We start from the raw sequence: 23,930 nt of genomic DNA on the forward strand, positions 1-23,930 counted from the left end.
CACCAATGAAGGGCAAACTGACTTGTATGGCAGCCAGTTAGCCGCTCGCCAGTGCTACCAAATAGCACGTGAAGCAGTCGCTAACCAGGAAGATGCATCTCCCCCTGAACCTAGCATTGCGCGCGACCAATAGCAATTATTGGGTCCGGTGGACAAGGATCCCCCGGTAGCAGATCCCTTACAAACAATCCAAATCTCAGAAGAGAATGATCACCTCACAAACATCAGTTCCCTCATGACACAAGAAGAAACCCAGAGCATACAGAATATCCTTCGAAGTAACCATGACATCTTCGCATGGACACATTCGGATATGAAGGGAATTCATCCCTCTATCGCCTCTCACAAGCTTAACGTCTTTCCAGCAGCCAGACCCATTCGACAGAAGATTAGACGATTTCACCCGGATAGACAAAGAGTTATCCAAGATGAAATTAGCAAATTGTTGGAAGCCGGATTCATCAGAGAGGTATCTTATCCGGATTGGTTGGCAAATGTAGTAGTGGTACCAAAGAAAGAGGGCAAATGGCGAGTCTGTGTTGATTACACCAATCTCAATAATGCATGTCCAAAAGACAGCTTTCCCTTACCGCGGATAGATCAAATTGTGGATTCCACTTCCGGGCAAGGGATGCTCTCTTTCTTGGATGCCTTCTCCGGCTATCACCAAATTCCCATGTCTCCGGATGACGAAGAAAAAACAGCATTCATAACGCCACACGGCCTCTATTGCTACAAAGTCATGCCATTCGGACTCAAAAACGCTGGCGCCACGTATCAAAGATTGATGACTAAAATCTTCAAACCTCTGATAGGCCGCTCGGTCGAGGTATACATTGACGATATCGTGGTTAAAAGCAAAACTCGAGAGCAGCATATCCTCCATTTACAAGAAGTATTTTACCTCTTGCGAAAGTATGACATGAAGCTAAATCCTTCCAAATGTGCCTTTGGCGTGAGTGCTGGCAAATTTCTGGGATTTATGGTCAGCCAAAGAGGCATAGAAGTCAGCCCGGATCAAGTCAAAGCAGTCATGGAGACACCTCCTCCCAGGAACAAAAAGGAGTTACAACGCCTTACAGGCAAGCTCGTTGCGTTAGGACGCTTTATAGCCCGCTTCACTGACGAGTTGCGACCCTTCTTCTTAGCGATACGAAAAGCTGGAACGCAGGGATGGACGGACAATTGCCAAAACGCGTTGGAAAGAATTAAACACTGTCTTATGCACCCGCCCATCTTGAGCAGCCCCATGCCAAAGGAGAAACTATATATGTATTTAGCTGTCTCAGAATGGGCAATCAGCGCCGTTCTATTCCGCTGCCCTTCGCCAAAGGAGCAGAAACCTGTCTACTATGTCAGCAGAGCTTTGGCAGATGTAGAAACCAGGTATTCAAAAATGGAGCTAACAGCCTTAGCTCTTCGAAGTGCTGCTCAAAAGCTCCGCCCCTATTTTCAAGCTCACCCAGTGATTGTACTGACCGACCAGCCCCTTCGTAGCATTCTACACAAGCCAGATTTAACTGGGCGAATGCTACAGTGGGCCATCGAATTGAGCGAATTTGGAATCGAATTCCAACCCAGATTATCCAAAAAAGGCCAAGTAATGGCCGACTTCGTGCTCGAATATTCACGAAGACCCGACCAGCACCACGAATCAGGTGAACAGGAGTGGTGGACTCTACGAGTTGACGGAGCCTCGCGCTCATCAGGCTCTGGAGTTGGGCTCTTATTGCAGTCCCCAACTGGGGAACATCTGGAGCAGGCCATCCGGCTGGGATTCTCCGCGTCTAACAATGAAGCAGAATACGAGGCCATCCTGTCCGGATTGGACCTCGCTCTTGCGCTATCCGTCTCCAAACTCCGAATCTACAGCGACTCGCAACTAGTGGTAAGGCATGTCCAGAAAGAATATGAGGCTAAGGACTCACGCATGGCGCGATACTTGGCCAAAGTAAGAAGCACCTTACAGCAATTCACCGAGTGGACAATTGAAAAGATTAAGCGAGCTGACAACGGGCGCGCTGACGCCTTGGCCGGTATAGCTGCTTCCCTCCCCATCAGAGAAGCCATTCTATTGCCTATCCATGTACAAGCCAATCCCTCTGTCGCAGAAAATTCCACTTGCAACTCCATTGAAGCAGACCAAGCGGATGATCAAGAATGGACGCATAATATTGCAGAATATCTCCGGACAGGAACTTTACCCGAAGATCCTAAACGAGCGCACAAACTCCGGGTGCAAGCTGCCCGTTTCACCCTGATTGGGGGGCACCTGTACAAGCGATCCTTCACAGGGCCTTATCTTCGCTGTCTTGGGCATTCAGAGGCCCAGTATGTGTTAGCTGAGTTACATGAAGGAGTATGCGGAAATCATACGGGAGGACGATCCCTAGCACATAGAGCTCATTCACAAGGATACTACTGGCCAACAATGAAGAAAGACGCGGCAACATATGTCCAAAAATGTGATAAATGTCAAAAATACGCTCCCATTCCACATATACCATCAATCGCATTAAAATCGGTCTCAAGCCCATGGCCTTTCGCGCAGTGGGGCATGGACATAGTGGGACCCCTCCCAGCAGCACCCGCCCAAAAGAAATTCCTTCTTGTCGCCACTGATTACTTCAGTAAATGGGTAGAAGCTGAAGCATATGCAAGCATCAAAGATAAAGATGTTACCAAGTTCGTATGGAAGAACATTGTTTGCCGTTATGGGATTCCCCAAATCATCATAGCTGACAACGGTCCACAATTTGACAGCATTGCATTCAGGAATTTCTGTTCGGAATTGAATATCCGGAATTCATACTCCACGCCACGTTATCCTCAAAGCAATGGTCAGGCGGAAGCCACAAACAAAACTCTAGTCAATGCCTTGAAGAAAAGGCTGGAGCGAGCCAAAGGGAGGTGGGTGGAGGAACTACCCGGCGTCCTGTGGGCCTATCGGACCACACCCGGACGACCAACAGGAAATACTCCTTTTGCCCTCACATATGGAATGGATGCAGTCATTCCCACTGAAATAGGTCTTCCTACTATCCGGACTGATGCAGCAAAGCAAAAAGATGCCGACACGGAACTAGGAAGAAATTTGGACTGGGCAAACGAAGTCAGAGAAAGCGCATCCATCCGGATGGCAGATTATCAACAAAGAGCATCAGCGCATTACAATCGAAAAGTCAGGCCCAGAAACTTCAAAAATGGTACGCTAGTACTTAGAAAAGTTTTTGAAAATACTGCTGAAGTAGGCGCAGGAAAATTCCAAGCCAATTGGGAAGGACCCTACATAGTGTCTAAGGCAAATGAAAATGGAGCCTATCATTTACAAAAGCTAGATGGCACTCCGTTACTCAGACCATGGAATGTGTTTAATTTAAAGCAGTATTATCAGTAGAAAGTGTACACAAGTGCAAATGAGAAAGAAGTAAGTTTTATTGATATGAGTAAATGTAAATTACAAAGAGACATCCGGACCACAAAAATATGCAGAAGGAAAAATTACAGCAGAAAAATTGCAAGAAGAGATAAACTATCAGGGAGCAGGTTTCTCATGGAGCTTCTTTTCTTCACTTGGAGGAATTGAAGGGGTATCTCGCTTTATACCGTTCTTCTTCATGCAGCAGCGATACCCAAAGATAAATGTATCATCCACTTGTCTCTGGTAATCCGCTGCAAGTTCCTCCCTTTCCACAGCAAACTCCCGTTCAAGTTCCTCTTTTTGCACATCCAGACGCAGCTGCAAGTCTTCCTTCTGCTTCTTTTCATTCAAAACTTCTGTCCGGAGTCGACTCAATTCATCCCTTAGCCGGGCTGCCTCACCCTCCGCCTCATGAAGGCGGCCCGCAGTTGATTCTTCTTGACCCTTTGCCTCAGCCAACTCCACCCGGAGGGCTTCATTTTCCTCTCGCATGGTGGATAGACTGGCCTCAGCCTCCTCCATTCTCAGACGCAGTTGATTTTCAATCTCTTGGTGCCGAGAGGAGAAGGTCTTCATATAGTCTGCGGTCTGCAGCAGCTGAGTAAAAAGAGCGTGTTGTTGAGACATGCTGCGGAGGCCCCTCACCAGCTAACACACAAACAAGAAAAGCAAAAACATAAATCATACTACAACAAACACATCAGTGCAACAAAAAGTCAAAAAGCAAAAACACAAGACAGCGGCGTACCGTTTCTATCATATCAAACATCTTAGCAGAGGGCTTGATGGCTTTCCAGTCAGGAGTAATCTGCTTTAACTTAGCTTCCAACTCCGCGTAGCTGAAAGGGCTAGCGGGAGCGACATCATCAGCAGATTCCTCCTCGGATGAGGAAGGAGAGGGTAGCTCGTGTCCCGGAATCGGGGCCCCCATATTTTCGTCCGGGCACATAGGTCCGGATGCATCCTCAGCCGGAATTATTGCCGGAACGGCTGAGGTCTCAGTAGCCATCTCCACCTCGCCTCCATCCGGATGAGCGTCATGAGCAGAAGCGCAGCTAATTTCAATCTCTTGCTGCCGCTCTTGAAGCCGCTCAAAGAGTCTGGACTGTAGATCGCGCGTCAAACGCGGCTTCTTGAGGGGAGGCCCTTTCACCAGGACTATAGCCAGGCGATCCGGGTCGTCGGAAGGCTGACTTTGGCTTTCTGCCCCCGCTTCCTCCAACGGGGCCGTTTCAGCTGCATCCGGATTGAGGTTGCCCGGATGGTTGATAGATGCAGCTTCCTCAGCCACGTTGGCTAGACGCGCAGCCGCGACTAAGGAGGGACCTGAGTGATTCAACCCCGACATGCGCCCGGGGCCGCTTGAGATAGAGTGCGGAGCAGCATTTACTGGCTCCTCTATCATTACTTCCCCCTCATAGGTAGTTTGTGGAGGAGGAAACTCCTTGGGAGGAGTGGGTTCCTTCGCATCCTTCCCATGCTTCTTCACCAGCTTCCCCCTTTTTCCTGACGTTTTCTTCGGAGGGGAGTCCGGACCCCGCTTCTGTCCGGGAGCCTTCCGGATAGTGCCTTCAGTCTTTTTCTGATCTCTATCCTCTAGGAGCTTTCGCCGCCTTTCAGCGTCAGCTTCTTTAGCTTCCTGATAGAGGGGGAGCTCTTTCACTGTATAATGCTCCCCAGGCACTATCTCATCCTTTGCCAATTTCCTAGGAAGGATGTTGATAACATATTCCTGGGGCTCCCGGACGACCTCTGTCAAATTCCGCGCCGAGAGCAATGTTTTGTAGGCCCTCTCCTTGGGATCTATTTCAAATAATTTGCAGACACAGGCAAAGGATGCCTTTTCCACCCAATCCACAAGGTGGCCCCTCAATTCCAAACCTGCATTGTCAGCAACAAAAGGTGAGAATTCCGCCCGGAAAGATCTGGAAAAATCAGCAAAGCAAAATCTAAAAAAAAAAAAAAAAAAAAAAAAAAAAAAAAAAAATCGCAAAACAAGATTACCCGGAATTTTTAGGGTATAATTCGGAGAAAAAGGCCTCGACGGATGCTGCGATAGCCCCGCCCATCCACCCCAGACTGCCACCAGCCCCTTCGCCCCTCCCTTTGTCGAATCTGGCAGTTCTGTCACCATTTGAAGGGAGGGCAGGTGAGCGGACACACTGAAGATATCATTCTTTGCTTTCTTCAGGGAATAGACAAAGAACACTTCCAGTAGCATCAGGTCGAGGCTGTACAGCATGTTGATGATGCTGCATCCCATCAGCACCCGGACAAGGTTGGGGTGAATAAAGATAGGGGGAATTTGAGAGAAGTGGAGGAATTCCTTGAACAACGCCGGCAGAGGGAACCGGAGCCCCGCGTTGAATTGTTCCTTTGTGAAGAGGATAGCGTTTTTTCCACCTTTCTCAGTAGGCATAGCCGCCTCCTCGTTCACCAGGTCTATCAACACGTCATGGGGGATCAGGAATCGCTCCCGGAACTCCTTCGCATTTAATTTGTCTATCGCCTTTTCGCTAGCCTCGCTGACCCGGACAGACGAAACAGTCTTTTTTGGAGCCATTTCTTACCACAAAGCCAAAGCAAAATCTACACGCAAAAACAATGCAAACGGTTCAGACCAAGCAATCAGAAAATACACAAACCCTAACTCAAAGCCGTCAGAAAAACCCCTCAAAAACCCCTCCAAACAACAACAAAGTACCAACATTCAACAACAATTGCAAACGACTCGTCCAAAACAATGCCCAAGCAAGCCAGAAAGCAAGTGTAAAGAACCAGCAAACGCAACCAAAGGAACGGCAGTAGCAAAGAGATACGTACCAAATACAGCACCGAAGAAGAAGAACGGGTACCGCCTTGATACAAAATCACCAGCAGCAAACCAACAAAGTCGCGATACAAAAGCACTGGTACAAAAGAGCTTTCGGAGTTTTTTTCTCAGAAAAGCAAAGGGCGTAGAAAAAGCAGTAAGAAGAAAGACTCTCAAGAGAATGCAGTAGGAAAAAATACAAAAAGAGGTACAGTACCCTATTTATAGCAGGACAGCCCCTCGGAAAGCCAAACCAACAGCCATGTTATCATTGAAACGACATATTGTCTGGGGATACGCAGGGTCGGCGGCTCGTCATAAAAGCCTTTTTGGCTTCCGCACCCCCACTCGCCACGTGGCCCAGTCAGACGAAGGGACTTCTTCAGTTTTCAAAAGCCAGTTATTTTTAACCCGCCCATTTTTTGGGCAAAATAGGCAAGTTAAAAAGGGGGGCAATGTAGGGACCCCTCCCCTTGGGAAACACGTGGCACGCAGCTCATAGTGACGCGTGGCACATGTTATCAGCCGGACCATCATTATCCGGATTCCCCTAAGGATATGCATGGTGTAGACATCCTATCCGGACCGCCTCAAGGAAAGGCAAACGACGTTTCATCTTCTCCTATCCAAGGAAGAGCAAACGACGCTGGCAGAGCGTACACATCCGGATAGGCTCCACAACATATCCGGATAGTCAGCATGAGCCATCCGGATATAAATCTTCTGGATGGTCAATTAAAAGTAAAGCGAGTCTTACACGCAATCACAACAAGCAGCCATGGCCCACATCCCATCACCTGCAGAATGAGAAGACAAGAGGAAGTGACAGCAAGTCACTTCCCACGATCATTCTGCATAATCGCTTCCCACGATCTCTGACGGCCGCATCACCTACCATAGTCTCTGACAGCCATTCATAGGATGATAGTGCTCCTACTAACACCTATTGTCATCATCACAACAGAAAAGATCTCCTCACCATTAATGAGAGGAACAGTACCCCTGAAGTTGGATATATATACCTTCGCACGAAGAAGAAAGGGGATCTCCTGGTAACCTCTTGATACCTAGAAAAAGGCCAACTGATTTATATATCTCTTTCTCACCATGGCTAATAAAACCATCGGAGGGTGCATCCGGACACCCTGTCCGGATGCCTTTTGCAGGTGCAACCACTGAATCAAGAACCCCTTGTGTGTTGAGAATCACGTGTCCATCCAGATAGCAGCAACGTGGACCATCGGATACGCGAGGCGACAACACAGTTCACTATATATATATATATATATATATATTCAGCAAGTTTTAGTAAAGTCTGAATAGTTCTAGTTACAGCTAAACCACAGAAATTTCTAAAATGCTGATTTGTATTTGACTAGTATGAGTGTCATGCACGTTGGAGAGAGAGAGAGATCATTCTTCAAATGGACTAAACATGACGGGATGGGTGGAAAGAGCACAATGGCGGTCAGCTTCGAAGAGGCATCTTTTGGTCATTTAAGTCGTCCACATGGGAGCAGTTGTGCTCGTCAATGACTTTTAAGGATGATGGTGAGAATAGGTACTGCCATTTGTGTTTGTCTTTTCGTCAAGTCGTTGGCCATTGTCCAAGTCCAAGGGAAATTTCTATGTAAAAAATAGACCACTTTATATTCATCAACATTACTATTTTTTTATTTATTTGAAATTATTATCTATACTTTTAATTAGGCTGGAAGATTGATCCCTCTAAACCGTTTCTCCTATAAAATTACCCAAGTAATTATATTTTATTGCAAGTAGAGTGATTAATTTTATCCATAAAATAATATCAAAACAATTTCTTGTATTACTTAAATAAAACATTTTAATATCTTAATAATCCCGCTAATGTGTGTGTTCATTTACCATATTCTTTAAGCCAATTTTTTAATTTTTTTCCCACATATTCTTAAGCACAAAATAAAAAATAAAATAAAAAATATCAACATTTACTAATTTTATGTCGACTAATCACATTAATATTACATCATCAATTTAATACGATAACTTGGTAAAAGTTAAACTCTTTAATTTTACAAATAAGATGGATGTTTATACGTTTTGTATAAGTTAAATTATTTAAGTAATAATTAAATTCTTAAAGTTAATTAAAATTTAAATAATACTAACTAAATAATATAATATTAATTTAATTATTTATGATACATAATATAATATACTTATCTAATTAAAATTGTTAAATATTCAATTCTAAGTGGAGTTTTGTGATGGCTTACCTAAAGTTTAACTTGAATTTAATTTTGATTATCCTATTTTTTTTTGTCCAAATCCAACCCAAATTACAAAAGGGTTCATCAAGCCAGCTTAAAATTTGGATGGATTTGGTTGAAGCCGTCCAAATTATACCTATTTTTATTTATAGAATTAATATATTAAAAATAATTACAAGATCTCAAATTTGTAAAACTAATCTCTCATATTTTTTATGGTGAAGAATAACTCATTTTTTTTTTATATAAATGTCTTTCAATATTTTTATTATTTATATGTGTATTTAAAATAAAAGGTTATTTTTGTAAAAAAAAAAAAATTAGTGTATTTTTGTTCAAAATAAGTATTTTTTAGGATGAAAAGGGTAAAGGGTTAGTTTTATAAATGAGGGTGATTTCATGGCTTTTAATAATCGATTATCTCTATTTTTTATTGTCTATGTGAATTAATATGGTCAATATTTTATTTTTCTTAAAATTATTTTTATTTGAAATTTTATAACTTTTTCTTTCTTATTTTTTGAGATCAGCTTTATTTAAATTTCAGTTTTTATTTTTTGAGTTCGCCTATATTACATTTTCCAGTCATGATTATCTTTATTATGTTCCCTAAATTGAAAAATCACTCCTTTTTAATTATTACATTTTTATCTCATCTAGCAATTCAAGCTCCTTAGGCTCCACAAACCTCTCTCTCTCTCTCGGCTTTTTTTTTTCTTTTTTTATTTTTTCTTTTTTCTTTTTAAATTTCTTACACAACCTATTATAGTGGATGCTAATGAATAAATTTAGTAAATATTACTTTTTTTTATTTTAAATTAATTATGTTCTGAATTAAACAATTTTTTTGGTTGAATTTCTTTTTTCATATTTTTAGTATACTTATTTTTGAGTGATCATAATATCATACATGTTAGATTTGATTAATTAAAGTTTCAATTTTTAATTTTTCTTATAATTTCAATCTTTATTTTATTTATATTTTTATACAATTAAATTATTCATCTAAAATAAAAAAGTATTTTATTTTATAGGCTCAACTATAAATAAATAAAATAAAATATTTAAACTATTATTTGTAATGATTAATATGATTCAGTAGTAGTGCTTCCTTGTATTAGCCCATGATAAATAATTCTTAAGTAACATATTTCATCACTTTAAATTCAGTTATTTGATAAATAAGCCTTCTAAAATTTATTGAAGAAATTGCGGTTATCTTTGAAAATCTGTTAATATTTTTTTCTACTAAAACCATCAATTTATTATTGTGAGATTTTTTCTATTTTTAAACTTTATTTTAAATTTTTTTTGATTGTTTTTGATAATTTTCTTTTGTAAAATCCAAACCTTTTATTTTTTTTTTCACCAATATTTTCATTTTATATATTTTGGTTGTTATATATATATATATATATATATATATAATTTATGTTATAATGCAAAATCTTTTTATTTGCCCCTGTGACAAAAGATTCTCTTTTTGCCACTCTCTCACTATATTACACTTTAAAAAAACTTGGGTACAATTTGAGCGAATTTGCTTGTACTAATCCAAACCTCTCATTTGGGTGGAATTGGATAAACATTTTTAATACTTGGGTTGATCCTGGTTACGTCTTTTCAACATAAGCTTAATTTGGATTGGGCTTGGGCCAAAGATGAGATAACCTAAGTCTAACCCTAACTTAATTTAATGTTTGTATGATATTTATAATATTCATTAACTTATATAATAATTATAGACCCCAAAATTTGTACTAATTTTATTTTTACATAATTTTTAGTCTAATTTTACTTTTAAAATTAAATCCCGATTATATATGATTTTGTTTTGCTCACTCACCATTTAATTTTTAGTTTTTATTATTTTATATATTATATTATTTTTTTATATTATTATTATTGTTATTATATTATATTTTTATTTATTATTTTTTTTTTTCCCTCTCATCTCTCCTCCACCTACCCTCACCTAGCCCCCATTCCCTACTTCAAAGGCCATACCCCCATCTCTCATCTCTTCCCAATAGCTCTCGCCTCTTACTTTTATTTTTATTTTTATTTATTTATTTTTCATTTTCTTTTTGCTTCCCATTCAAGATGGCCAAGCAGATTTTTTTCTTTGACCCTTTCTCTTCTACCTGTCGACACACGGCTAGTGGCCGACCCCCATTTTTTTGCTTTCCCTCGTTTTCCTTCCCTTTCTCTCCATCCAAACACCCTTTTTTTTTTTATTCCTTCTTATTTTTTTTTCATTTCTTATTATCATTATTATTATTTTTTACTCTCCTCTCACCATACCCATTCTTTCTCCATCTGCCACCACCACCCGTCATTGTCGGCCAGCCACCCCCACCATTACTCGCTAGTAATCCGATCATCCATAGTTCTTAAAAAAAGGGTAAATTTCCTTTATACTTTATTTTGTTTTCATTTTTTTTATCTTTATTTTTTTTATTTAGGTCTGCACAGTAATTGATTTGGATTGTGGATATGTTTATGGACTTCAATTTGGATTTATTTATTGATTTGGGTTCATGGATATTGTGCTTTTGGAATGTTTGATAGGGTTTATTGTTAGCATATGTATGTATTATTGTTATTCATGGATTTTAGGCTTGCATTTTAAAACTTGATATTGATTTGGGCTCATTTATTTTGGACTATGAGATACTAAATTTAGACGTAATTGAATTTATTTTGTTCAATGATATTTTGGGTTTGGCTAATTGTGTTGTATTTTGGTGATTAATTTGGAAAGTTTGGATTAGGGCCTATGACATGTAAAATATTTTTGTTGGGTTATATTTTCTAATTTGGGTCAATTTTTTATTGGCAAAAATTTATTGGACAAATTTGAAGTTTGAATAATTAATTTGGATTCTACACATTTTTGGATATTTACTTTTGAGCTATTTTTGTTTTTTGTATGGATGCATTTTGCAATCTTGTTGACTGAGTACGAATTTATGACACGTGGAGCACGTAATTTCATGGAAGAAAGTGAGACTCGAAAAATTATAGAAATACATTAAACTTGTTGTAAGCTTATTTGGGTTCATATTTGATTTCCCACTTATATTTAGTTTTATTTATATTGATTTCTATAAATATTTGTTTGTATATATTTATTGACTGTGTACAGAATTGAATATCGAATAAATCGGAAAATTTTGTTTAAATAAGATGAACAATTCAATAAATATGTTTTAATAAAATAATAGTTTTAAAATATTCTTCTTAATAAAAAAAGTTTTTTTATTAATAAAAATTCAAAAAAATGCTTTTAATAGAATTTGATTTTTTTTTTAATAATAATTGTCCAAAAATTTCTTTGTTTAATAAAAACTGTCCAAAAATTGTTTTGTAAATAAAATTGTCCCAAAAATTAATTTTTAATAAAATTGTCCAAAAAATGTTTTTTTAAATGAATTCTTTTTTCTTAATTAAAATGGGATTAAAAGTATTTTTTCGAAATAGAGGGTTAAATTTTTTTTTCTTTTTAATTAAAAATTCTTTGCAAATAAAGTTGTCTTTTTAAATAATTTGTATAAATAACTTTTCTTAAATGAAAACAAATTGACATACTTTTGTAAATAAAATTGTAAAAATTAATTCATTTTTTTGTAAAAATAAATAAAATAATTTTTTGTTGCCAAATTGAAATTTTGTAATAAATTCTTTTGATACAATAAGTGTAAATAACTTTTTTTTTTTATAAAAATTAAATAGAAGTGAAATTGAATCAAATCACTTGAAGAAAATATTTTGTAAATAAATAAATTGAAATCACTCATTCAAAATTGTTTTTACTAAAATCCTTTAAAATTTCTTAAAAACTATTTTTTTAATATTTTTTTTATTTAGTTCAATAAATCATTTTGCATAATTCTTTTGTTATTTATTTTGTGTATTCTTATAATTAGATTTCATCATTATTTTTGTATATATTGATTTTCACCATAACTTGTACATACTCATTTGCATGATTATTTTTCTTGGTATTCATAATTAATTAATTATTGTATTTAATTTGTTTAGTAGAGGTCGTTTCGTATATGGGCTTAGAAAGGTGCTACGACTCACCATTGTACCTTTCCAATAGGTAACACCTCCGGATCTAAATTCTATTTTTACAGACATGTTTTTTTTCCAAATAAGGAGTCACACTTAGAGTTTTTCAGTCTTATTTTGTTTTTCCCTTTAAACTAAAACAAAAATAAGTGACGACTCCGAGTCTTTTTATAAAAATAATATTTTCACAAAATAAATGAAAAGCGAGTATCGCCTTCGAGTGGGAATGCATCGTGCGAAATGTCGGATCCACAATAATATTTATTTTCTTTTTAGATTTAAAAAATATATCAAAATATAGTTATATCATATACTTTTACATTTTTTAAAGATATATAAGTTTAGTTTTCTTTTTTTATTGTTATTTGAAAATTTATTTTATTTATTATTTAAATTTTGATATAAATATATAATTGTTTTAAAAAAAAATAACTATTATGGATAGATTGTGAGTTATGTAACTCAATAAATTAATTAGATCAATCTAAGTTTAATCCGATCAACCCAAATTTAATTTTATTAATCCAAATTCAACTTGAATTTAGAAAAATGCGTTTGGGTTAGTTTTAAGTTGAGTATTTCAAATTAAAAGTCAAATTAGGATAAGTTTAAGTTGATTATTTTTATTTTTATTTTTATTTATTGGGGTTGGATTTCACTTGACCACCCACCCTAAAACTTATTTGTCAAGCACAATCTGAAAAGTACAAGCCTTTTGAAAATTGAAAACTATGGAAGACTAATATCTTCCTTACTTTTACTTTAAAAACAAAAATCTTCTAAAGAAATTAACATTTTATTTTTAGTATAATCATGTTATTATTATTATTATTATTATTTATTTATTTTTTATTTTTGTCAAAGTGCACAACACTCGATTGATTAGTGGGACATTCAAAGTTGGAGGGAAGGGCATTAGCGATTACTGAGAAATATTATGAGTGAAGCCATATATGACGCAATGGAGTGAGACTCAATGAAAGTAGGCTGGAAATTAAGAGAGATGTTTTGGTCATTCATGATCGATTCATGGAAGAATGATCATAGTTTTGGAAAATGGCGAGATTCAAATAGTGCAGGAGGGCTTATTTTTCTATGAGCACAGGTTCATCCACTCGTAATTGACATCATCTACGCTACTTTAGAGGTTTAGAATGTTCAGCAGCCTAATTCATTAAGTACTATCACCACTACAAATGGCAGACAGAGCATGATTGGATTACTGAACATCAATTTAGCATGAGCGTATTTGGAACGCTCAAAATTCACTCACTTCACAACTTGAGAGAGACTGGGAGAGAGTGTGTTCTTCCTCTTGAGATTTTACTTCATATTAATTTATCTTGATACTCACTTCATGCTCCTTTGTAGCAATACCTTTAGTGTTAGTCCTATTATGTATAATATTATTTTATTTATCCTGCACTACTTATTATTTGATTCTTTTGATTCAGCTATTGAAATTGAAATGCTATAGAGTTCACAGGCATCTTCCTTTTAGAAAATGTAGAAAGGTCGGGGGAGGATGTGATATCGCATTTTCACATGCGTTCTAACTTGATGACAATACTCGCTTTTTAATGGTGAAATATTTAGTTTTGGAAAAGTCGGAGTAGTCACTTATTTTATTTTATTTTAAAAAGAGAAATAAAATAAGAAAGAAAATCCTAAGAAATGTGACTCCAAATATTTGAAAAAGCATGTCTTCGAAAAAATCGAAGTTTAGATTTAGGTATCAGGTTATTTATTGGAAAGGTACGACGAAGAACCATAATACCCCTTTAAACTCTATAAGCCAAGTCTGTACTAAATAAGTTGAGATAATTATGAGGGTTAACTGATCAATTCACATATACTATGAATTGAATAAACACATCAATAGGATTCATTAATTTAATACAGAAATACGTACCTGGTTTTCATTCTAAGTGCTTCCATAAAACACAAAAATTAAATAAAAAATAATAACATCACATTACATTTTAAGCAATCACATATTCTATAACAAGTGGTATCTAATGTCATATAATCTCAACACAACCAGCAAACGTTAATAGATAATATTCAATCACAAGTTTTAATTTAAATAAATTGTGAAGAAAAGGTTTGCTCACCTATTTTAGCGTCTTAAAGCGTTTTCATAGAAATGAGATTAACTCACAAATAATAGTAATGAATTCAAAAAGGAATTAGAAACTAAATTTATGTATAATCAATGTCAAACTTATTCACAAGTGGGTTTCTTTACAAAAAAAATCAGCAAATAGTCAAAACAGAGGATTCTACAAAATAAATCTAAAACAAATAGCTAGAAGTTAAGTTTCATCATGAAAATTTTCAGAGAATATCTTCTATATGTCTAGTTTATCATCCAAGTGATCAAATTAATCAATTAGTTCTCATTTAAAACCAGATTTCATAATGATATTAGTAGATTCAAAACAGGGCATTTTGTTAAAGTATTCAACAATTGATTTTTTTAGTTAACTTGGAGATGTCCTAAAATTATACAAAAATTCGTAAAACTAGCCTAATATGTCTATTTTGAATGAAAAATAATCATAAGGCAATATTATATTCACAACATATCCAAAAATAAGTAAACATCTTTCAGCTCTTGGAGAGCACAAGTGCAGTAGGTTCAAAAAGAAAAAATTATATCTCTCATTTCAGAAATTGTTTCCTAATATTTTATGTATCAAAAATTAAATTTAGGAAGTCTAGATTAAGAGAAAAAAATTCAATGAATTTAAGGAAATTGTTAGTAATTTAATTTTACAAAATAAGATTGAGGTGGCGTTTGTTTTTTTTAATTTTTGATGACTTATTATTGAATTTTTAAAATTTTTGGTTAAATAGAAAAAATCAAAATATTTGGCTTTTTTCTAAATACAAAAAACAAGCTTTTTAGACCTCCCCCAAATCACGATTGCAACCCGATGCTTGACGCCCAACCCTACCCCATCCCTTGTAGCTCTTTAGTCTCAATTGCAACCAACGATCCCCAACCCTCACCTCATCCCTGTGTAGCTCATTGGTTCCACGACTATCACCAACCTTTCTCATGGTAATTTCTTCCCCATTTTCTCTCTTTCTATTTAGGTTCCAGCTTTTGTTCTTACTCTTTCTCAGCAATAGGGTTAAACCATAGGTAGAATGATTGTTTTCTATTTGGAAATGGTTTATTAATATCTTCTCTGGTATGATTCTTTTATGATTTTCATGCTAATGGTTTATTTTGGGGTTTTATGGGGAATTTTGATTTTGTGGGAGTGGGTTTGATGGGTTTACAGGTTCAACGAATTTTGTTCATTCACTTGTCCAATGAGCAGAGTGAAGCTTTGTCATTCACTTGTACTTGGTTGCCGGAGGAAATAATAATATCAAAATGAAAATTGTTAACCAATTTTTAAACAATAATATGCATTTTCTGAATGTATGTTATTGCTTGATTTGATTCCGTGTTCTTGTTTCCGGTTGTTTTGCATTGAAATTAGTCCCTCCCTCTGAAAACCTTTTGCCAAATAAACTGGATTAGAAAAGAATCACATAGAGAGAGTTTGACAAATTTTACAATCTCAAAACAGCTTGGATTTTCCAATTTCATAAGAGAGTGATAATTTCGGTGTGGCATAGTCAGGCTTAAGGTATCAAGAGTTCCAAAAAATGATAATCCTAGTGATTTTGTGATGCACAAAATTGTAACACTGAATTGTTTGGTTTGTTCTACATTTTTAGAAACATTAAAGCTTAAGGTGGCGATTGTGGGTTTGTTTTCTCTTGGGAAGTGAGGTTTAGGGTTGTTTTAGTTTGGCTTGCTGGCTACCATTTTTGTGGGTTTTGAAATAATTCACATAGTTTGAATTCAAATTTGCTATACCCTCGTATGAAACGCACCCTTGACTGAGAAGTTGCAAATGGTTACCAAGGTTCCATAGTTGATACTAGCTCAAAAAGGCTACAGGCCTCTTACATTAATTTCCAAATTATGTATATATACATGAGCCTCTAGTTAGGTAAATGGTTTTCTGCCACACTGTTGAGCTAGGGTCCTGAGTCCAGACCAAAGTTTTCATCCAAATCAACTTAAATGACCCACTGGAAGCTGATGGACTGCCATTTCTTTTCAAAGTACTCATGCCTTCTTTTTTTTCAAGTACCTAAACGTACTCTTCCACATCCCCCTCAAATTTCTGGCAGGTAGCCAAAAATTTTGTTGCAAAAGATGCAACTTGTCAATAAAATACGTCCAAGACAATGACCGTGTTTGATAGAACAGGTTTTTGTTATTTGGCATGACATTAATTTCTACCTAGGATTTATTACTCAAAGAACAGTCATAGATTTGGTTCATGGAACTTCATGCTTGGAAGCAATAATATCTTCAATAACATATCTCGAATGGAAAGGAGTGTTTCTTTCATTTTCCCAAGTTCAATCCATTGGAATGTAACCAAAAAGAAAATAGAGCATGCAGTTAGGCAGAAGCCAGAATTGACTCCAAAAAAGAGGTAATGAGGACAAAGCGAAAGCATAAAAGTTAGCTAGTGCCGCAATTCTTGAACTTTAGCCACCAATCTAGGCAAAAAGCCTTGGCTTTTCTGTGGGCAAAAAGCCTTAGCTTGGATTTTTAGGTGTGGCATAGTCAGGCTTAATACTTTTATTTTCATTTATTTAATATAATTTGTATTTATTCATTATAATAATATAATCAACTTCAATCCCTTATTCCTATTCAAAGTTTCAAACAAGAATGGAAACAGTAGAAAAAAAACATAACCCTTTATGAAAACTGAACTCCAGAATTAAGATGACCTCCAAACAGGGGCTTGATCAAACCCACCAACCTTAGTGACTATTCATCAATGACAGACACATGTGCTTAACTCATGAGAACTGGAGATCCCTTTAAGTCGGCTATTTTGGCTATGTTCTTTTGTAATTTATGGACTCATTAGCAAGTCAAAAGGAGAAAGTTTTGTCATGACTGTGACGATGATGTGAAAAAGATTATGTTTTATATTGAATTTGACCAAATCAAGTGATTATGCTAGACAAAACAAATCGTGATTTTGTGTTGATTTTGCTTGGTCTCAAATCTCCATGCAGGTTACAGCTGATTCACTAGTCTCTTGAAGGATATTGATCTGGTGAAAAGTGAGAGAAAGATAAAGGCATGGTTGTGATGTAAGTATAGTATATACTTGGGTGTTGGAATTCAAAATTGTTAAAGCAAACAAAAGAGCCAAAACTTCTCTAATACAGCTGTATTCTGCAGGGATTCAATTCTAGTAATACACTGACAAAAATAATTATAAATTGGAAGAAAAGTCAAGTAAGAATTTGGGTTTTCCTGGAAATTGACACGTGTTCGGATTTGATTCCTGTTTTTTGTATTCTTTTGAGGTAGAGATGTGCACATGTAATCACAATTATGTGTTCTTTTCTGGGTAGTTTTAAGATTTTTGATCTTGTATATGCTAAAGTGATTTGCAGATTTCGTTAAAAGCCCTTTTGGATTCATCACTCTTATATAGATTAGGCATAAACTTACAGAAGAAAATATGAAACATAACAGTGATTGATATCTTGATTGTAAAAAAGCATCCAAGATATGATTATGCAGAATCAAAATTCCAATGATCAAATTTACATTTATTTTGCCTTACGGCGATTTATAATTATAAGTAATAACCAAAAAAGAGAGGAGAAAAAAAAAGAAAAAAACACGGTGAGATTGGAATAATCCCCCCTAAATACATTTATCACATCCCTGAGACTAAATTCAAGGAAAAAAATGAACTTGATTCAGCTTTTCCCTTCAAAATTTTAGTTGTGGTATGAGGACTCTTGCTGTACAGTTCCTTTTTGGTTCCCTTTTTGAGTATTGATAATCAAAATTCCTTCATGTGGGTGTCTCTAGATTGGCAGGAATCAAGGGAGATCTCTTCATATTGTTTCTTTGTTTCTTGTTTGAAACTTTGAATAGGAATAAGGGAGTGAAGTTGATTGGTGGCAAATATTAATTATAATAATATAATTAATATTTAAGGCAAAAAGCCTTCAATATTTTATTTTCATTTTATTTAATATAATTTGTATTTATTCATTATAATAATCAACTCAATCTTTTTTTTTTTTCAGAAAAATATTATTTAGTAAATGCAGCATATACACACTTGAGGTTTTATGACACCATATCGTAATGTGCGCTATTGGTTGAGTGATTTTCGTAGTGGTGGTAAAGCTGTAGGAAAAGATGAGATATTCAAGTAATGTCATGCAAGATTAAGAAATGTCATTGAACATGCTTTTAGTGTTGTTAAGGCACGTTTCCCAATATTGAAGAGAATGGTACCTTATTTGTTTACTACTCAAACAAAAATTATCATGACATGCTTCTCCATTCACAATTTTCTTCGACAAATCTCAGTTGCGGATAGATTATTTTCTAAATATGACAATGCAAATCAAAATCAAAACTCAACTATAAACAGTTTTTTTGCAGCATTTGATCAAGAATTCATACAATAGTTCTAAGACCAAATCGCAAATGAACTCTTTCAAGTATTTAATTAACTTGTCATTTTTAGTTTTTTTACCATTGTAAGAAATGCAATGTTTAGATATTAGCATAAAATGTGATGTATTTGGATATTTGAAAATATGTATTTGAATTGTTATGTTTTTTCTTTAATTTGATTTAGGTTTTATCAATTTGTTTAAATATTTTATTTTAATTATATAAAAAATAAATATATTAATTATTTTTTGTAAGGATGATAATGATAAATTATTTATTATAACAATTTTATTATTTTGAACTTTTTAGAAATACATTAAATTATATTTTTTTAATACATTAAGATATTGGTTTTTAGTATATAAAAAAACAAATAGCTAAATACTTAATAGAAATAAAATATTAAAAAACAAATAACTTAATACTTAATACTATTAAACATTATTTGGTATTAAGTTAAATATAAGTTCTATTTAGAATTAAGCCAAAAAAACAAACGCCACTTGAGTGTCAAAAATAAAAAGAAAACTGAATCTTTTGAAAGATTGATTTGATTCTTTTAATTGAAAAATTATTTTTGACTAAAATAAAATCTTAAAATTAAGTTTGAAGAGTTTAGAATACCATGGAATAATTAGAAACATTTTAAGGAGTCTCTAAGTAGCCAGATTATAATTTACAGAGTCAAATATGCAGTGGGCTATCAATAGTGTCAATAGAAAACCTTATTTTTGAAAATTTTTTGTATGTAGGGATTTATTAAATCCCATTTTAATCTACATTAATTCATTCATAAAGAATCTATTAGTTGGAACTATGAATTTTAATTCACGTGTATTTTAAACCAAAATTCATTTTAAAAACCTTTCGAAGTTGCATACCGAATAAAAATGATCAACATTATTCTTTTTAGAAATTGAAATTTTATACTTAAAAGAGACTAAGATAGGTTTTAAATATAAAAGAAATTCATTATAAAAGAGACTAAGATTGATATTGTTATTAATGAGGTATAAAAACAATTTTCAAAAAAGAAAAAAAATGATTCATACATATTTTTAAATTTGGATTACCAAAAAAATTGGAAGTAAGCATGTGTGAAGTCGAATTTTCATGAATCAAAATGCATTTTAAGCATATACATGATCAAGCAACAAATCTGTATGGCCTTTCTTACATCCACACCAAGTCACTATTCCTATAATCCAATGAAATAAGCATGAGAAAGTAATTTAAAATTGGAGAAAATAATACTAACTGGTGCTTAACGATGTTCTGTAGCTGAAGGAATGGAGGCATTATAAGTAATCTTTTCACACTGATGAAGATAAGAAATGCTGATGGATTGATTCTTTGATGAAGACCTCGGTAGACAGAATAGCAAACTGTGATGGTGATGAATTACTTGTCAGTAGTGAAGATATAATCCTATGATGATTCCCTCAGATGAAGGCGTCTGATGATGAGAAGAGACTCTTTCGGAGATAAGTAAATTGACATCGATAAAGGTGCAAACAGAAATTTGAAATTTCCTGAGATGAAAACGTGAAGATGCTGACACAAACTTGAAACCTCTGGTTTGATGAGGATTAATATGGCACTACAAGTGTTTCTTGTTTTGGTTGTGAGTGAATGATTAAGATGAGTGAACTGGTAAGTGATGAAGCCCGTGTTTTCATGTTGAGACATCAGGTTGATTCGAAAGGAAGTACGCTGCTGATGAACTATTCTAGAAAGAGATAAGTGACAATCTCTAGTGGCAGTCCTTCTTTCCAGGTCGGTGATGGAGATGTGAGTGACGTTGTGCCCATGATCTACTGATATTCACTAAAATGGCGCATTGTTGACAAATTCCCTAATAGAAAGGATCTACGCTAGTGAAGCTGGTCCCCTGTTCTAACGCTGGATGCATGGTGATCAAGCGTCGATCAAGTGTTGTTGGAGATGAAGTTTGTTTCTTCAAGAATGCCAAGAAAGCTTCTCTGTCGGTGATCTCTTTCTTCTCTCAACCTCCGAAGTCTCTAGAACGACCACCTTTATTCTTTCTGATGTGATCTTTTTATTCCCATAACTGAAAAGATTCTTCTTCTGGAGACTTCTCTTCAAAAACCGCTTCATCGGATGCATGGTAGTTAGAAAATGTGACCCACATGCTCCCTTGTATGGCTTGTGGTGATCTCTCTCATGTACAGGAGTTCCAATTTTAAACCAGTCAGTTTCAAATCCAAGGCGCTCACCTGTATGATATCTCTTGCACCCGGGACGTTGGTGACCAGAACTAGGTTGAAGAAGTGGAAATCGTTGGCTGTGAACAATGGCCGGGTATTTTAGGCCACATTAGAATTTCTAGTTTGAAAAGTCTTCTTTTGAGTGATGGTTGGAAAGTAAAAAAAAAAGTAATTGAAGAACATATGTTAATTTTGGATTAATGGAATTTGAAATATTTTGTTGGTCAACTAGGCGAGTTGAAAATTTCATGCCACGTTAGCTTTATGGTAGAAAATTTCTTAAGATCGTAGAAATTGAAAATTTTTAGAAACAAAAAACAAAAGTGAAAAATAAAAAATGAAATAATTAAAATTAACTAGAACTAATTAAGTAAAAATTAAATTAAATTAATTAATAATAAAATTGAGAAAATTAAAATTTTGGGTTAGTGTTGGTTAAATTATTTGTGTTGTTAAAAAAAAAGAAGAAGAAAGAAGTGAAATGGAAATGAATTGGAAAAAGAATGAAACAAAACAAATGAAATATTTATTTTTTTACAAAGGCTTATATAAGGAATAAACAAACTCTCTCTGACCACTGGTGGATACATGAACCCCAACCCCTGAGACAACCTCTCAAACTAAAATCTCCGAATCAATGTCAAATGATGGAATGAATAGAGTGATATGACAACCCTCCTTGCACTAAGACGTGAAGAATCATCAACCCAAGGAAGAGAATAGATAAGATGAAGCAAATAATGATAGGGACAAGAAAGAGAATGAATATGTGGTGATAATAAAATAGAACAAATAGGGTGATAAGAGGATGGTAACAAAATGAGAAGATAGACCTATAAGTCTAAAGCTCATGAGACTTTCCTAGCAAAGCATAATTGATTGGGCTGTGGGCTTGTGGTTGGTGGCTAAAAAGAAAAGGAATGGAATTAAAAAAGGAAAAAGAGAAAGGAAATAGGAAGTGGTAGAAGGGTCTCGACCAATGTTTTCAGAACCGGACCGGTGATCGAACCGAAAAAATTACCGGTTCACGGTTCACTGGTCGGATCGGCGGTCGAACCACTATTGAACTGGTGACGTCATAAATATATAATTTATATATTATTAAAATTAAAAATAATTATAAAAATTTTAAAATATATATGAATAAATTAAAAATCAATAATATTATCAAATTAAATCATATTAATATTTTTAATTTTGTTAAATGAAATATGTAAAATATTTAAATGTGAATATATTAAAAATGAAAATTTAAACTAATTTTATCATTTTTAAAAATATTATATTATTTTTATTTAACATTACAAAAAAAATTTAAAATCTAATATATATTATTTTGTTTAGCATATTAACTAACAAAAGCTGTGTAGCCGAGTGATGCCTTGGATGCCTTCTGAATTTGGGGTCCAAGGTTCAATTCCTCTTGGTTGGGGGACTAATTATTTTTTTCATTGATTAGGTTGGTTAGGAATCCCACATCGGATTCTAAGAGAAATGAGGTTGCAAAGGGTGCCTATAAATTCTATCCACATTGAAGGCCAATGCATTGCCTCATTGGGTGGGCTCAAGACTAAGCCCACAATATGGTTGAGTGGGGTTTGGGCCTTGTCATGATGAGACAAGGCCTAGAATGGGCATTTGCTATAACTTTTTTTTATGCAAGGGAGCCTTTAAAATGGAGGTTCAAATTGAACCGTTCGGTTCGATTAGAACCGTCCGGTTCGACTGAGTCACCGGTCCGACCGCCGGTTTCGACGGTTTGTGGCCGGTTTAAATCTTAAATGGTTCAATAGGCAGACCGGACCGGAATTGTGACTGGTCGACGGTTGAACCGGTTGGACCGGCCGGTCCGGTCCGGTTTTTAAAACATTGGTCTCAACGATTGTGGGGAGAAGATTTTCTCCGGTTCTTTGGCTAACCGTTTGGGCCGTCAAACATCGTCTGTTTCGCGTGAAATTTGGAGGAAGTGTTCTACTCGACGTGAGGAACATTTCTACAGTGGCTGATCTTGTTTTTAACAATCTAATTTGTAGATCTGTGGTAGGGAAACCTAACCCTAAAACTTTAATTAAATGTTTTTTTCCTTGAAAAAAAAATTGTAGATCTTGTTGTTATGAGTTAAATAGTTAATGTTTATGATATAGGAATTTTATTGGATGATTTGGGAATATTTTTGGAATTTTTATGATTTCTATAAATTTTTTTGGTTGATAAATGAATGCTTTTGGGTTGTTAAAATGATTGGAATTGTTGGAAAATTATGAAATTGTGGTATAATTTATAATTTATTGATATGTGGTTTTTTTTTGAGAATTATTGGAATATTTTTGGTAATTTTATTGAGAAAAAAATAAATATATTTGATTATTGGAAATTATTGGAGTTGTGGAAAATTATGGAATGTTGGTATAAATTATGTTTAATTGAGAGTTGAATTATTGGAAATTTATTTCGTTGCTTTTGGTAATTTTAGTGTAGAGAAAATAATTATATTTGAGTATTGGAATTATTGGAATTGTTGGGAAATTTTGGAATTGTGGTATGATTGTGATTTGAATGATATTTGGACTAATTGGAAATTTATGTAATATTGGTGATACTTGTAAATGAGGGTAAA

General features: G+C 34.9%; 1 protein-coding gene across 1 annotated transcript; it reads right to left on the minus strand.

Moving 5' to 3' along the window:
* Window positions 1-3,417: 3,417 nt before the first annotated feature.
* On the minus strand, window positions 3,418-5,684 carry LOC132253668 (uncharacterized). Its single transcript, XM_059736567.1, has 3 exons — window positions 5,426-5,684; window positions 4,170-5,302; window positions 3,418-4,069 (listed from the first exon to the last, which is right to left on the minus strand). Exons 1-3 carry the CDS (start codon window positions 5,682-5,684, stop codon window positions 3,536-3,538), a joined length of 1,926 nt encoding a protein of 641 aa, XP_059592550.1. The 3' UTR covers window positions 3,418-3,535.
* Between the last annotated feature and the right edge of the window lie 18,246 nt (window positions 5,685-23,930).

Source organism: Vitis vinifera, chromosome 4 (genome assembly GCF_030704535.1).
Source record: "Vitis vinifera cultivar Pinot Noir 40024 chromosome 4, ASM3070453v1".
Taxonomy (NCBI): domain Eukaryota; kingdom Viridiplantae; phylum Streptophyta; class Magnoliopsida; order Vitales; family Vitaceae; genus Vitis; species Vitis vinifera.